General features: G+C 45.8%; 1 protein-coding gene across 2 annotated transcripts in view; it reads right to left on the bottom strand.

The window, feature by feature from the left end:
- The window catches only part of LOC311235319 (protein kinase C and casein kinase substrate in neurons protein 1-like), a 28,594-nt gene extending 18,228 nt beyond the window's left edge, over positions 1-10,366 (bottom strand). The window contains exons 1-4 of one of the 2 annotated variants that reach the window (XM_084322747.1): positions 10,244-10,366; positions 4,824-4,894; positions 3,720-3,876; positions 1,304-1,539 (exon numbers count right to left, since the gene is read on the bottom strand). In XM_084322747.1, the coding sequence (XP_084178873.1) occupies positions 1,304-1,539; positions 3,720-3,876; positions 4,824-4,880 (450 nt within the window). In that variant the 5' untranslated portion in view covers positions 4,881-4,894; positions 10,244-10,366. Of the gene's footprint in view, positions 1-1,303; positions 1,540-3,719; positions 3,877-4,823; positions 4,895-9,829; positions 9,960-10,243 lie in introns of those variants that run through there. The other variant, XM_084322748.1, reaches the window with a different exon arrangement.
- Between the last annotated feature and the right edge of the window lie 6,741 nt (positions 10,367-17,107).

Below are 17,107 nucleotides of genomic sequence, written 5' to 3'. Positions count from 1 at the left end.
CAAAAGTGTGCCAGATTTGGGACGAAAGGTTTTGGTGTGTGCGTGTTGCGCACGGAGAGAGAGAGACTCGTTACGCGGGCAGCCCCTTTTAAGGCAATGGTAGGGGAAACACTGATAAATAATCACAGTGTGATGGAAATGCCAGTATTATTATTTTTTTTTTAATTATCTTTTCCCCCCCTTCTTTTTCCGTTTTTCTCCCATCCCAATGTTAGTCGTTATGCCAATTCCCAATCCCCTTCCTGGTCGTTGCGCACTCTACCCCCTACCATCGGTCTGGGAGGGCGGAGACTATCACATGCTTCCTCCGACACATGTGTAGTCAGCCCACCGCTTCTTTTCACCTGGCAGCGCGGACTCTCACTTAGAGAGTGTAACGTGTGGAAGGTCACACTACCTCTCCCAGATCCTTCCCTTGCTGTGCAGGCGCCCCGACCGAACTGTAGGAGTCGCTGTTTTACAACGACCAGGACCCACCCACGCCGGCTTCCCACCCGCTAACAGTGCCAATTGTGTTAGTATGGACGGTCGGCCAAGCCGGAGGCACCACAGCCGGATTCAATCCCACTGGCTCTGTGGTGGTAGACAGACGGTTAGTCCGCTGCGCTACCCGGCCGCCCGGAAATGCCAGTATTCTGATTGCTGTCTGTGGTTCTATATGGGTTGTGGCAATCATTTTGACAAGTAATAGCTTGCAGCAACATATTGAAAAAAGAACTATAAACTAGTTCATTTTTGAAACCATGAACTTTAGTTCAACATTTTGAATTATGAACTATGAACTGAACTAGTTCATGTATTGTAGAGAGTGAACTTTCCCAACACTCCCCCCCCACACACTGTATACTGTATATTTGCATATCTTGTATGTCATAAATGTAACAGTACTGCATATCTGTATGTCATGTATGTCATAAATGTCATGATTAGTTTAGATTAGATGATTATATTATATCTGTATATAAGTATATTGTGTATGTCATATCTGTATACTGTATATATATATATAACCGTATATTGTGTATGTCATAAATGTCATTATGAATTGAAAATGGGGGACCCTGATGTAAACAAGACGAACGTCTTTCTCTGGTCTGCATCCCCTTAACAATTGTGTGTATTGAGCCGTACTGTATTGTACCCATTCTGCAATCTGTTAATTAAAGTTTTCAATCAATCAATCAATCAATCACACACACACACACACACACACACACACACACACACACACACACACACACACACACACACACACACACACACACACACACACACACACACAGGTTAGAAGGTGCATCCAGACCTTCTTGAGCTTCTGTGTCCAGGGCTTCTGCGTGCGGGAGAAGCTGGTCCTGGCGGCGTGGCTCTCCCTGAAGCCACAGAACAGCTTCTTGGGGAAGGTCTCCTTCTGCCACGTCTTCACCCGGTCGCCCTCCTCCGCCGCCAGGGCCTGGGAGATGGAGGAGTGGAGGGTGGAGAGGCGCTCGGTGGAGGAGAAGAACGACTGCCACGCCCTCATGAGGGAGCCGTAGAGGGGCCCTGGGGGGTGAGTCACAGAACCCATCAGGATATAATTGCGTCCATCTGTCCATTAGAAGACGTCAGACAAGACCCCTGTGTCATAGTGTGGTGCAATTTCTTATTTATAATAAAACACTAGATACTCGTGCCCTAGTGATGAGGATAAACGCTCAATGAAGAAACCCAACCCCCTTGCCAAACATTATGCTACTCATAGGGATCAAATAAAAAGGTCATTATGTGTATATGAGTGTGTGTGTGTGGGGGGGGGGAAGGGGGGGGGTAGGATACAAGCCCAGTTTAGGGTAAGGGGTGTAGGGGTAGGGAATAGGATATGAACCTGGTTTAGGGTAAGGGGTGTATGGTAAGGGGTTTAGGGTAAGGGGTGTATGGTAAGGGGTTTAGGGTAAGGGGTGTATGGTAAGGGGTTTAGGGTAGGGGGTGTATGTTAAGGGGTTTAGGGTAGGGGGTGTAGGGTAAGGCGTTTGGGTGCATGAGGAAATTGTTAAATGGTTAAAATGTGAACTCCAGGTATTGATGTCATGCTGATATGTCAAATAAAATTCTGGTTCTGATTCTGATGTGACAGTGGCTCAGGAGGTAGAGCGGCCGCCTGGTAATCAGAAGGTTCCCGGTTCGATTCCTGGTTCGATTCCCGGTTCGATTCCCGCTCCTCCCCGGGGGCATGACGGAGTGTCCTTGAGCAAGACACTTAACCCCTAACTGCTCCCGGTGAGCAGCTTGGCACCTTGCATGGTCGCCTTCGTGTGAGTGAATGGGTGAATGTGAGGTATATATATATAGTATAAGTGGTAAAGCGCTTTGGATAAAAGCTGTTGTATAAATGCACCATTTACCATTTATGCATGTACAGTGAGCGATGAAAGAAATCAAACTATAAACAGTTATAAAATGTACTTGTGAATAATAGCGATACATGAATGTTCTGTTTTAAATAATAATGATGTAGTCTACGTGTTTATGAAGGCCTGATGACATGTTTAGCTGTAGATGTGGATGTTTGAACGTCCATGCATCAATATGACAGGAGGGTTTGACAGAGAGTTTACTGTGACTTGAATAGAATCACTATGTACACAATCAATGTAAATGGGGTGATGTTTCAGGAGCCTCTTAGCCCATGGCAGAGGAGGTGGTAGTGTTGTTGTCTCAGGTTGATATGGTAGTGTTGTTGTCTCAGGTTGATATGGTAGTGTTGTTGTCTCAGGTTGATATGGTAGTGTTGTTGTCTCAGGTTGATATGGTAGTGTTGTTGTCTCAGGTTGATATGGTAGTGTTGTTGTCTCAGGTTGATATGGTAGTGATGTTGTCTCAGGTTGATATGGTAGTGTTGTTGTCTCAGGTTGATATGGTAGTGTTGTTGTCTCAGGTTGATATGGTAGTGTTGTTGTCTCAGGTTGATATGATAGTGTTGTTGTCTCAGGTTGATATGGTAGTGTTGTTGTCTCAGGTTGATATGGTAGTGTTGTTGTCTCAGGTTGATATGGTAGTGTTGTTGTCTCAGGTTGATAAGGTAGAGGAGGTGGTAGGTGGTAGTGTTGTTGTCTCAGGTTGATACTATATGTATAAAAGACATAATGATTCAGTGTTTCGCCGGTTCTCGCAAGGAATAACTGGTATTTTTGCATGTAATCAATAAAGTACCGTGTTCATTCCTGAAAACATTTTGTCCAAAATCGAATTTCCCGCTACAATAGGAAGGTAAAGAGCAACTTCAACAAGACAGTCACTTAAAATGATCGAAAATACCTCAAATATGTCAGTTTTACAACTCATTCAATTACCTTTTGTTCCTTTACATCTTTATCTATCAAATGTTTTGCTGAGCGTGCATGTTGAGCGTGCATGTTGAGCGTGCATGTTGAACGCGCATGTTGAACGTGCATGTTGTTTGTCAGCAAAGCCCTGCTACACACTCACACCCGGGGGGAATGCTCGGTCCAATCACAGTAGGCCACCAGCCGGCTCCACCGGGAAACAATTGGGGCTTTAAGTGCCTTGCTCAAGGGCACTTCCATCGCCGGGGGTTTCCCTGCGCACACGATCCGGGTACTCGACACCGGCAAACCACGCGGTCACACGACCCACACGGCTCTCTAACCCCCGAGCCACTGCCCCGCTTTGACCTTTGACCCAGTTGTTCTCTGACAACACCCCCCCCATCCGCTGGCACTCACTGGCGTCCACGATGGTCTTCCACTTGCTGCTCCACTGGCTGAGCTGCTGGGCGTACTGCTTCTCCACCTTGGCGCGCTCCAGGAAGCACACCATGATGTCACTGCAGGCCTGGTAGGACTGGTCGGTGCGGCGCACCGTGCGCTCGTAGTTCCCTGGCTGCGCGGAGGAGAGAGAGAGAGAGATGAGGACGACGAGGGGTTGGAATGAGAAGCAACGGCGGCGGATTGTTTTTCCTCACAAACGGTCACACGCGAAGATTTGTGCTTTGCACACAAACAGCCGCGCGCGCTCGTCTCAGGGGAGCCAGGCGTCATACTGACCACATAGTTCAGCTGCTGGTCATTCGGACCACGTCAGGGGGCGTGTCTCGGTTAACCCTTTCACTACCACACTGCAGAATGTTAACCCTTTCACTACCACACTAAAGAAGGTTAGCCCTTTCACTACCACACTGCAGAATGTTAACCCTTTCACTACCAACTGCAGAAGGTTAACCCTTTCACTACCACACTGCAGAAGGTTAACCCTTTCACTACCACACTGCAGAAGGTTAACCCTTTCACTACCACACTACATAAGGTTAACCTTTCACTACCACACTACAGCCGGTTAACCCTTTCACTACCACTGCAGAATGTTAACCCTTTCACTACCACACTGCATCATGTTAACCCTTTCACTACCACACTGCAGCATGTTAACCCTTTCACTACCACACTACAGAAGGTTAACCCTTTCACTACCACACTGCAGAATGTTAACCCTTTCACTACCACAATAAAGAAGGTTAGCCCTTTCACTACCACACTAAAGAAAGTTAACCCTTTCACTACCACACTGCAGAATGTTAACCCTTTCAGTACCACACTGCAGCATGTTAACCCTTTCACTACCACACTGCAGCATGTTAACCCTTTCACTACCACACTACAGAAGGTTAACCTGTCACTACCACACTAAAGATGGTTAACCTTTCATTACCACACTACAGAAGGTTAACCTTTCACTAGCACACTACAGAAGGTTTCACTAGCACACTACAGAAGGTTAACCGTCTGTAGTGTGCTAGTGAAAGGGTTCATGTTTAGAAACGTCCTCCTTACCACCCAGAAGCTCTTGTGCTTGGTGTCCTCGGGGGGGTCTTTGGGGACGGTCGCCATTGTTGGAGACTTGTCTGGAGCAGAGAGGGAGAGAGAAGTCAACGTAGTTTTACCAGACAAATCACCTATAGGAGCTTTAAGACGCCAAGCGAAGCAGAGATTTCATTTCAAACCTTTTATTTCAACTCGAAAGCCAACTGAGGTTTCCCTCATTTACAGTCACGTCGAGTGTACACACAGAGTTAAGCAAAAAAGGCATATAAAACAACACAGCATATAAAATCATAACAATAAGACAAGTAAGGATAACAAATCAATTAAAACACATACAACTTGATTGACAAAGGTTGGAAATCGAGGTTTTAAACTCTGCAACAGAGGGGAGAACCTCAAGCTTTAAGGACTGTTGGAGTTCATTCCATGAGCTAGAGGGGCATCATAGCAAAATGCAGATTTACCCTGTTCTGATTAGTGATGTGTCGGTCGCGAACGAAACGGCTGATTGATTGATTGGTTGACATTTTTAACTTTATTAACAGATTGCAGAATGGGTACAATACAGTACAGCTCAATACACACAATTGTTAAGGGGATGCAGACCAGAGAAAGACTTTCATCTTGTTTACATCAGGGTCCCCCATTTTCAATTCATAATGAATTATCGACTCTTTGAAGTGAACGACAGGAGCCGGCTCCTGATTGGGAGCCGATTTGTTTTTCTCCTATTTTCTTTTCTGTCAAAGTTAAGCTAAGCTTGTACTTTATAATAATGTTTTTTGTAGCACTCTGCTCCATGTTGAGTATGTAAATGAAGCCATATAAATAATAAACATTTGATATAATGTATGTGTAGACACCTGAATATGTCTGACAATAATTCAATGTGTCTAACGCTAATTCCTTGCATTCCCTGTGTTCGCGAGGACGTTGTGTAACCGGCTGACCGTTCTTGATCCTCCCTGCCCTAACATTGACACTTAACTTGCTACCTCTCTTGATGGGTCCCTATCCTAACATTGACACTTCATAGTGGGACAGGATACAGGTGCCGCCAGGGGGAGCTGGTGACGACGTTGGGCAGGGAGATACAGGTGAAGAAGGATGGGCTCAGGGGCGGCGCCGATGGGAGGCACTTCCTCTTCAGCGTTTTCCACAGAGAGGACGCACGGAGCTGGAGCTCCGGAGATCAAGCATGCGAGATATAAACCCTGTTACGAAGCGGGTTAGTAATGAGTATGTGATAGCTTAGCTTTTAGTTAATGCGGAAGAGACATTGTGAACGTAGAAGCAGTCGAGCGACTGCCGAAGAGTGTGGTAGAGATTGCCCACATTGCGTTTTAGTAAGTATATGCGTCATGACAGGGGGTTCACCACGACCCACAGCTTAGCTTTGTTTAGGCTAGCACCACAGTTTAGCCCGCGTGTCGGCCCCCTTCAGCCCAGCAGCGGACGTCACTACACTGCACGCTCCTCCAGCCCCTCCAAGCCGTTGCCCCAGCAGTCACCTGCCCAACGTCTACCCAGCCCGGCTGCCTGCTATCACAGGACCTCCAGACGGCCATTTCACCACACGGACGGTTGGTGGTGAGAGCGGGCCCGCCATTTGGATAAGTACAGCAAGCGCTCCGAGTGCTGAAGTTTTATCGGTAGACATTCGCCACTGGGCGGCGCAGGCTCTCTAAGGGCGAAGAGAAAACAGTGCTTTGAACTGACGCTGATAACAGTGTCTAGGAGCGCCCCGACCATTTATTATTTTGGGGAAAAGCCGGCTATATATAGGACTTTTATTTGTAACGTGGGCCCACTGTCATTTGGTTGAGTGTAATAATACTGTTCTTTTACAAAAATCCCATTGAACTCCTTTATCCCTCTCCCTCTTCTTCCCCTCTCTCCCCCCATCTACGGAGAAGCGGAGCAGTAGATAACCCTTAAAGGGAAGAGGTTATTACTGTGTCTAGCCCAGTGTGGGAATAACTTGAGTCTGTAGTATAGAGCGAGAGCACTAGGTGCCCAGTGTGGAAATAACTTTCATATAGGTGTGTAATAATCTGTAACGTGCATCAGACTTCCAGTAAAGGAGAAGTAAATGGGACCACTGTGTGCGTGTCTGTTAATGTGCATTCTGTCTAACCCTTTCCGGGTAATGCTCATTACAGTTTAACCCTTTCCCCACCCCCTGCCTATTATTTCATTGTGAAAGGTCTCTACTCATCATTAAGGAAGGGTACTGCTTTGGGGAGCGAATATATCATCCATCTTTACTGCCATCGGGTGTGGGAGGACCCAGGAAGTATTGGGGGAAGTGTGGGTGTGTGGGGAGCTACTGCTGATCGCCCTGGAGGGCAAGAAGGACCAGCGTAACATCCCTAGGTCAGTGAATCCTAGGCCCCATCCACTCCTGCTGCTCGACCTCCACTTCAACATTCCTGGCCTAAAGTCGGGGACTCAGCTGGACCCAGCTCTGCTGCGTCCTCACTACCAGGTGGCCGTGTACATCCACTCCCATAAAGCCCTGCTACATATATTTTTTTTACATTAGTAATACATTTTACATATAATTGTACATACATTTAGGTAATAAGCGACAAAAAAATCTGAGGAGCCGAAAGAGCCGGAATTCCAATCACTAGTTCAGAGCAAACTGGACCTTAAGTCACTAGAACGACCTTATTAAGGACCAGCCAGTCACTAGAATGACCTTAAGGACCTTAAGTCACTAGAAAGGGTTCCATAGGTTCCAGAATGATGAATGACTTCCTACTGGCAAACAGCTGGTCAGCACACTGCACTTAAACAGCTTGAACCACCGGTGTCTCCAGCAAAGCAGATACACAGGACCATTACATCTTCCTTTGGTATATAGGCCTAATATAGCAGGGTCTGATCATTCATTCTTTCCATTTAAAACCTTTATTTAAACTCGAAAGGCAACTGAGGTTTCCCTCATTTACAAGTAAGAATTTGTTCTTAATTGATTTGCCTGGTTAAATAAAGATAAAATTAAATAAATAAATAAAAAGTAATTTGAGTGTATATATACAGAGTTAAGAAAGAAAAATGCATATAAAAATCACACAGCATATACAATCATAACAAACTAAACAAGACAACAAGACAAGGCAAAGCAAGGATAACAAATCAATTAAAACACGTACAACTTGATTCACAAAGGTTGGAGATCAAGGTTTTAAACGCTGCAACAGAGGGGAGAATCTCAAGCTTTAAGGACTGTTGGAGTTCATTCCATGAGCTAGAGGGGGGCGGGGGCATAGGCGTGCAGCCAGGGACATGTCCCCCTCAATATTGAGAAGAGGTAATTATTTGTCCCCCTCAAAAAATATAACAAATATGAAAGACAACCCCCTCCCCAAAAGAGGTAAAAAAAAATAAGAGGGATATCAATATAAACCGATGCAGAAAAGGCACAAATTGATGCAGAAAAGTACACTAGAATGCAGGAAATTAAGTTTTTCAGATTTCCAGGGAGGGGAGGACCGCTTACGGTGTCCCGCTAAAAGCGTTGAAACCAGACCTACGCCCTTGGCTACGGGCATCATATCAACTAGACTGGAACCTGGCAACACGTCCCGTTGAGCTCATTATTACCGTGACAACCCCCGGGGCTATACCGATGAGGCGTTATTTATACTGTACATTGCTTACATGCATCCAATCCCGTGCGCGAGTAAAAAGCCAGCGGCATTCCACACGGAGGAGGGGGGAGAGAAGAGAGACGGGAAGTTCATAACAGCACTGGAACCCTGACAGCGGGAATAGAACAGCCGCTCCGGCATTCCTCCAGTCCCGCTGCTGCCGTCCCAAAATAAACAGCGGGGAGAAGGTCATCTTTCCCCTTTTGCTCCGGCTAACGCCCCGCTATTGCTATTAGCTCTCCAACTGTCTCCCCACGCCTGCTGCTGCTGCCATTTGATATGGAAATCCAAGATAAACAAGGAGAGAGAGAGAGAGAGAGAGAGAGAGAGAGAGAGAGAGAGAGAGAGAGATCTCTGATCTGGAACTATAGAGCGAGAGCGTGGCTGGGGGTTTAGAAATGAGTTTTAAGTTATCACAGCTGTGTAAAGCAAACACATTTTAGGGACGTGAGTGACTGACAGATGCATTGTCACGAGGACATCTACGGTATTGGAACAAACGAAGGGAGATCCATGCAGATGCACGCACACACAGACCCACACAGACCCACACAGACCCACACGCACACACAGGCACACACACACACGCACACACAGACCCACACACACACACACACACACACGCACACACAGACCCACACACACACACACACACACACACACACAGACACACACACACACAGACCCACACACACACAGACCCACACACACACACTCACACACGCAAGAAGGCCTATTTCAGTCTGGGTGACACGTTGACGCCTGTCCGCTGCCCCGGTGGTAAAGTGAGGGGCCGCACCTCATCACAAGACCACGCATCATGGGACCCGGGAGGAACAGGAGTCTCTCTCTCTCTCTCCCCCTCTCCCTCTCCCTCTCGCCCTCTCTCTCTCACACACAGCAGAGAGAGCTCCGCTCTGAAAGCGGGCCTCCTCATCTCTCTCTCTCTGTTTATCTTCCCATCTCCTCGCCTTTCCGCCACGCAGCTGGCCTCGATCGAGAGATCACAGGCCCGGGAGTTTTATAAATGTTGATAATATACGGTATTGTCCTCATAACTATCTGGTTTCACACGGCGTCTGTGCAGAGATCAAAGCAGCGTCTTGAACTTCTTTTCTTTTTGTTTAATCTTCAGCAAATCCTGACCATGTGGTAGGAAGGAAGGAAGGAAGGAAGAGGGACTGTAGTAGCTTCTCATTGGTTACAACAGCAGCCCGCATGTCATTTTTCTAATCCGAGATGGATTCAAAATTCAAGTCACTTTGATTAATAACAGTCCACTTTATATACACATAAACAGCAAGTATATAGAAGCGACACACAGGAACCAAAGGCCTGGGAACAGCCAGCACTTACGTCTCTCTCTCTCTCTCTCTGTCTGTCTGTCTGTCTGAATCACCAATGATTACTCAAGTGACCACTTGTTACTTCAAAAGCTCTCTCTCTCCATTTCTCTGTCCGCCTGCCCCTCTCTCTACCCTGTGAGCCTCTCCCCCCTCTCATGTAACATACAAGCTCCTCTCCTCTTCACTCTCTCTCTCTCATTGACCTCTCTCTCTCTCCACCCCCCCCCCCCCCCCAACCCCCGGCACTTAAAGTTACACACACTCAAACTGTTGATCTCAGGGTGGGTGTGTGTGTGTGTCGCCCAGGCAGAGCAGAGCAGGGCAGGGCAGGGCACTCTAAAAGCTCAACAGGCCGTTTGCATGGTTATATCACATCGCTTGTTAACTGGATTTGAGGCGAATGCAGCTGTAAAAAAAAACGTACCTCTGGTTTCACTTCCTTCAGATGAGAGCTTCTCCCTCCATGGATGGAAAGTTTCTGTTTTTTCACCGGTGTGGCTTCTCTCTCTCTCTCTCTCTCTGTGCCTCCCTACCTCCTTCAGAGGCTGTTTGTTCTCCTGCGTGTCTCCTGGATCGTCACCCTCCTCTCCCTCCCTCTTCCTCGCCACTGTGTATTACGAAAAACAACTGGGAAACAGTCCCCCTCCTTCTCTCGCTCTCTCCCTCTATCTCCCCCCCCCCCTCTCTCTCTCTCTCTCTCTCTCTCTCTCTCTCTCTATCCCTCTCTCTCTCCCCCTCTCTCTTTCCCTCCCTCTGTCTCAGTCCGGTGCTAATGAACGGTGGTATGTCAGCGCGTTAAGGCCCGGGGAGGGAATGTTGAAAGGCATTTCTCCGGGAGCCCATGTGCTTGTCACAGCGCCCTGTCAGGGGGGCACGGGGGCCCGTGGACTGATTAGCGTGTGTGTGAGAGCAGGGACAGTCCCGTGAACTGCTGCATTAACCCTGCGCTCCTTGGTGACCATCCCCTCTCTGGCGAGGCCTGGAGATATGTGTGTGTCTGTGTGTGGAAAGGCTGCGTTCACACCGCAAGTGCTCAAGTCAGATTTTGTTTTGTTTAGCTGTTCACATTATTATTATTATTATTATTATTATTATTATTATATATTTTTTTTAATGGGGCCAATATCAGATTCCACGCTGCTGAACTGACCCGCATGCGCAAATGAACAATAAAGAAGATGGATTTAAACATGGAGGACACTGAAGTAACAGTTTATGTTTATGGCTTCATTTTATACGTTGATTAGTTGCAGTGGAGACCAACTAATTAAAAACAAAAATCGGATTTATAGGCCGTGAACCAGGGCCCCAAATTTGGGCCACGGCTACCATCTTGGGGGACTAACTTTCATAGTGATTTTTGGGAAGGTATACACCCCTGCTGCTAGAAAATATGTGATAGCAATGCAGCAGTTGCCTCCAAATGTGTGCTATCACAGCTTTTATAACACTACCAAGCATATCTTTCAGGCCTCCTGTCCGAAATTACATGCCCCAAATGAATCATGATAGCTCCTGAACAAGGCCTATATGCATGTTTCTGGTCTCCTTTGATAGGTAACAAGCTAGGACATATGAATCCAGTGTAAGTAAACCCACATATATTACCATTCCAGAGTAAATGGAGATACAATGAAGGAAAACATCATATTTATATCCTCGCCTGGTACATAATCTTAATTTAAAAGGCAATATGACCATTATTACCAATATCACATGGATAATAATGCAACTGAATGTGTCCTCCTACTCCTTGACTACAAATGTAACTCTGGATCTGATAAAAATTCACAAAAAATACAACATTTATGATACAATTTATAAAGATATCCCATTTGATCCATGGACATGACTTTTAAAGGCTGTCTAGATCTATAATTATTATTATCTGACTCCACCCACCCATATGAACAAACATTTTATTGGATGTCTATAAGCCAACCACTGTTCCACATCATCTAAAGTGGACTGCATTAGAGCCACACCCCTCTTTCAGCAAGCATGGCCGATCGTGATGCTAGAAGAAAGCGTAAGATACATTTTAATCAAGTAATCATGTTTACATTTTTAACACAAACCACCTTCTACTTCCTTATGCAGTGTGGAATAATAATATAATGCCCTCATCATGTAAAGACATTCCCCTCCCCTGTGTCCCCTTACCTGTGTGCCCCTGTGGGATATTTGTGGATATCATGAAGAAGAATGTTCTCAGTCAACCGAGGTTTGGATAATAACAAGGTTTATTAACCAAACAGATAGAAATATATATAGTATATATTCTGGATTCTGGTCGGGAGGAGCCCTATATAGTTAAAAGGGGAGGGATGTGGTCCCATTTGATAGGTCAATTGGGTGGGGGAGGGGCACACAGGTAAGGGGACACAGGGGAGGGGAATGTCTTTACATGATGAGGGCATTATATTATTATTCCACAGCAGTAAGGACAGGTAATACTGAGCTCATCCAAACACTGAACAAGCTTGGGCATGGGGTCTATTACTCCCAACTTGAAGAGAAGGACACGGCTCTGTGTATCCAAAAGCTAGCAACAGCCTCAACTCAAAGAGTTGTACTTCCAGCATCAATCTTGCATTGGACAATATTGATAGACTTGAGGAAACTCTGGGCGGCTAGGTGGTGTAGTGGTCTAAGGCACTCGCCACCAGTGTGGAGACGCTAGGATTCGCGTGTTCGAATCCAGCTCTCCACATTGTTTTTCAGTTTGGCTGGTCGTCCGCAGTAATACACATTGGCCGTATTACGGGGAGGGAAAACTGAAGGGTGGGGATCGAACGTTGTGAACAAGCGACTCCTACAAGTCGGTTGGTGCGCCTGCGCAGTAGAATCAGGAAGTGTCGGGGGCAGCGTGAGCCTCCCACGCGTTACTCCTCGACACTGATAGATCGAGCTGCGCAGGTGAAAAGATGCGACTGCTGTTACCTCAAGTACCGGAGGGGACTTGTGCTATGTATGACTTAGTCCACATTGCAGCCGGCTTGTGGGAGGCAAGAAACAGCGTTCGTGACAGGGGAGGGTTGAATTGGATGATACGAAATTGGGATGGGAGAAAAATATAGAAAAATGGGAGAAAAAGTGGATCAAAAAAAAAAAGACTTGAGGAAACTCTCACTGGAAAGGGCACATCACATAGAGTCAATGGCATAGTTGTACAGGCCAATGTCTATGGACCACAACTACCAAGAGCTGAGCTTCCACACATTGAGAAACTGAAGCAGAGATCGGTCACCATTGAGGACCAAGAACTGGGAGTATATGTAGCAGGTGCGTGGGCCCACAGCCTCTCCCAACCAGGGAACACTGTGTCCAAGAAACCAAGGAAGCTGCTCTTCTTGCCTGCAAGAAGAACCTGGTGTGGGCACTTGCAAGGCAAACAGATACAGAGAATCAGACAATCCCAAGCTGGACTGGTTTTAATATCAGCACCAGGGACCAAGAACCAATCTCACAAGATATAGTTGGGTATCTGCCAACCATCAATTCACCAGCCACACAGTTGACCAGTGTTTGAAATCCTGAATCAATCAGAGATAATCAGAAAGGAACTGCATCTAGAATCAATTGTGGTAGTCATGGATCAAGCACTATATGCGAAAGCCACTGAAATTGCCTGGAAGCACAAAGAGCGCTTCTCCAACATTCCTCTCAGAATGGGGACATTCCGTACCATACTGCAGGGCTATTCAACTGGCCCGCCAAAGATTACATGATAATAAAAAAAAATAAAAAAAAATAAAAAAAAATATTTTTTTTTAATATTTTTTTTTTTTACTTTTTTCTTTTCATGTCAACGTTAACACGCACAATTGAGCCAACAGTCACTAAATTAATGACAGATTTCATTGATAAATTGAGGGAAAACTTTGCAAGTCGATTTGATGAATTTGACATGTCCAGAGAATTGATGCATTTTGTGAGCAACCCATTTGCCAATGTAGCTGCTATTTCCACAAAAGGACAAGAGTTCCTTGCATCACTTCACATTGATGAAGGTCTCCTGCAACTTGAAATAATTGACATGCAAGCATCATCTGCTCTGAAGCAGGCACTTGAGAATGAATCCACCACAACATTTTGGATAAAGTGTATTCATGTCAAGACATTCCCCAAAATAAAAACGCTGGCAATATCTGTGCTAACAATGTTTGGCTCAACATACACCTGTGAATCCAGTTTCTCTCACATGAATGCCATTAAAACAAGCAACCATGCCTCCTTGACAAATGAGCATTTGCATCACTGTTTGCGGGTAGCCCTCACTTTATGAACCCTCTTTCTCTGCCATTGCCCAGTCAAAGAAGTGCAATCACTCTCATTAGATGTGTGTATGTAGGCTAGGCCTGTCTGCGCCCCACCCCCCCCTGATGTTTGAGAGTTAAGAGTCGACAATAAGTGCTAATAAGATGCTGTGATTTGCTGTTGTTGCACAGACATGAAGCACTTTTTCATAAGCTCAGCTGCACTATAAATGTGTTTTTTTGTTCAAGTGTTGATGTTAGAATGTTCAGATGCACATCATGCACTTATTTGTTTTTTATTTTATTTTTATATTGAAATGTTGAAGAGGAGATGTTGCAGTTGTTGCACAGTCATAAATGAAGCACTTTTTGCAGGAGATGTTGCAGATGTGGCACATAAATGAAGCACTTTTTTTGAAAAGTATACTACTTTTGCAATGTAGTTAAAGGGGAACTATCTTATAAATGGCCCTTTTCAGTGTTTAGCATTGTTTCCTAGCTATGTGGACTTATATTAATATGATCTATGTCTCTAATTCTCATATTGGCGCATTCTTCCAATTCTCCTCTCACAATATTCACCCTCACTGAACTGAGTCATCTGAAAATTTGCTGATTTGTGATGTCAGAGAGACACCGCTGCATGATAATCAGCTGAGTTTCCACACAGTTCCCACTGTGGTTGGAGCCCAGGCTCAAAACGGCTTAAGATCTTGAGGTAGAAAAATGCTGTTTTTGAGTACTTGATTAGAAATACAAAACAATGAATTAAAAAAAATAAATTACAGAGGTGTTCCATAAACCCACAGGAATTGTGTAAAAGTGCCCAAATAGTGAAAGAAATAGTAAAATAGTTCCCCTTTAAATAAAAGTTGTGAAAATGTGGTTGCGTGTTGTGTCAAGTGTACATATATTCATAGCACGGGGAGGCGCCATGGCAGTCCGGCCCCTGGCCCCTTGGGTTTCTGACAATGTGGCCCCCTGAACAATTTAGTTGAATAGCCCTGCCATACTGTATGTCCTTGATGGTAAACACTATAACCGTGCTGTCAGGGTCCACATGTACATCTATGAAGCACTGATGAGACTCGCATGGGCAGAGTTCAGAGTTCACACTGTGGGTTGAGGACAGCATTCCAGAGAAGAGTGGGATGATCAAATCATTCTTGGACAATGTGAAAGACATGGCCAGTGACTTGAACCAACAGACGGCGAACAATCTGCTCCAAAGTCACCTCTTAGCTGAGCTGATAACCCTGTGGACAGACTTTCTGGAACACCTCCGTCACAACAATGGAGAGCTTTCTGCATTCTGGATGTCATACATTGACATGGTAGATAACTTAAGTAATACTTGGCCTTCTGCGTGCCTCTCGTGAGGGGGACTGGGAGTTGCACCTCCATGCTATAATAAGTATGATCCCATGGGGCTTTGCTTATGATAAGATAAATTATGCCAGGTACCTGTCCCCTTACTTCTCTCAGATGAAAAACCGCCCAGAGAAGCATCCTGCTGTGTATGAGGCCTTCAAGACAGGCCAATTCTTGGTGCAGCTGTCAAGTAACAACCCCTTTGGACGGATCCCTGTGGACCAGGCTACTGAAGTCAGAGTTAACAAAGACACACAGACTCCTGGAGGCACAACAAGGTTCAGCCTGAATGCTGGAGCTGTCAAGCGTCACTACATAACAGCTGAGCACCGCAGTGCATTCCTGGGACAGTTAAGGGAGATGGTGCAAGGTAACAAATCAGAGGTTTGTCATACAGAGCTACAGCGGCCAAGAATCCAGAAAGATGAGGAAGCAGTTTCAGCAGTGGTTAGCCTCATACCGGAATGGGTCAACCCATTTGCAAAGAAGCGGGACCTCATTAGCATCTCTACAGCAAAGACAGCCCCCAAGGAGATTGCCTCCGACCTGATCAATGCATATGAGATTGGTGAGCAATACAATCTTCAAGGATGAGAGACTGGAGAAAGACCCACCAGCAAAGAAATTCCATGACCCAATGAAAACCAACAGGCTAAACACATTCAGTGATATGTGTAGGAAGAGAGAAGTGAAATCAAGTGGGAGGGCAATCATCTTAAAAGCAAACAGGTATTTGTTTGGACACATCAAAGTGATGGCACAAGGGCGCAGTCTATATATGGAAGATATCCTTTCTCATCCCCTTGGGCGATTTTCCTGGGCCCTGTCCACAGTCCACACCAGGCGGATTGCTGAGAAATACAAATAAAGCTACTTTGGCCACAACCTTACAGAAAAATGTAGCAGTAGCAGAGCAACTCCCAGGGAACTCTGCTACAGTGGTTGATGGAATGAACTTGGTCCAAAGAGTGAAAGGTGATCAAGTTACTTTCAGAGATGCTGCCACAACAGTTCTGGGTATGGCTCTGAGGGAAGGCAGTCAGAGTAGCAGAATAGATGTTGTGTTTGACACATACAAGGAGAACTCTATCAAGAACAGTGAAAGATCTCTACGGGGTGAAGAGACTGGTCATGAGTTGCAAGGTATCACAGGTACACAGATGGTGAGGCAGTGGAGGAGCTTCCTGACCAAAGTCAGTAACAAAACTAGTCTCATTAGCTGTATAGTCGATGAATGGAGGAAGGCAGAGTACAGAGCAAAGCTACAAGACAAGATTCTGTATGAAACTGTGAATGACAAATGTTACAGAATCTCATCTCAGGACAGTGAGGAGGTGTCAGCTCTTCAATGCCAACAAGAAGCAGATGGCCGCCTACTTCTCCATGCTGCCCATGCCACAAAGAGAGGGATACCCATCTGTAGTTATCTGCTCAGAAGACACAGATGTCTTTATCATGTCTTTAGCGTTCTGTGACAAGATTGAGGCCCCATTGTTCCAGATGTGTGGCAGTAAATCCTGTGCAAGGCTTGTGGACACCAGGAAGGTTGCTGCCACTGTTCGCGTGTGTAGGGCTCTCATCGGGTTGCATGCATATACAGGATGTGACACTGTAAGTGCTTTTGCAGGCAAAGGGAAGACAAGTGCCCTAAAAATTCT

The sequence above is a fragment of the Notolepis coatsorum genome, assembly GCF_963971535.1.
Source record: "Notolepis coatsorum genome assembly, chromosome: 10".
NCBI classification, from domain to species: Eukaryota; Metazoa; Chordata; class Actinopteri; order Aulopiformes; family Paralepididae; genus Notolepis; species Notolepis coatsorum.
This window is presented reverse-complemented; position numbering and strand designations above follow the sequence as displayed.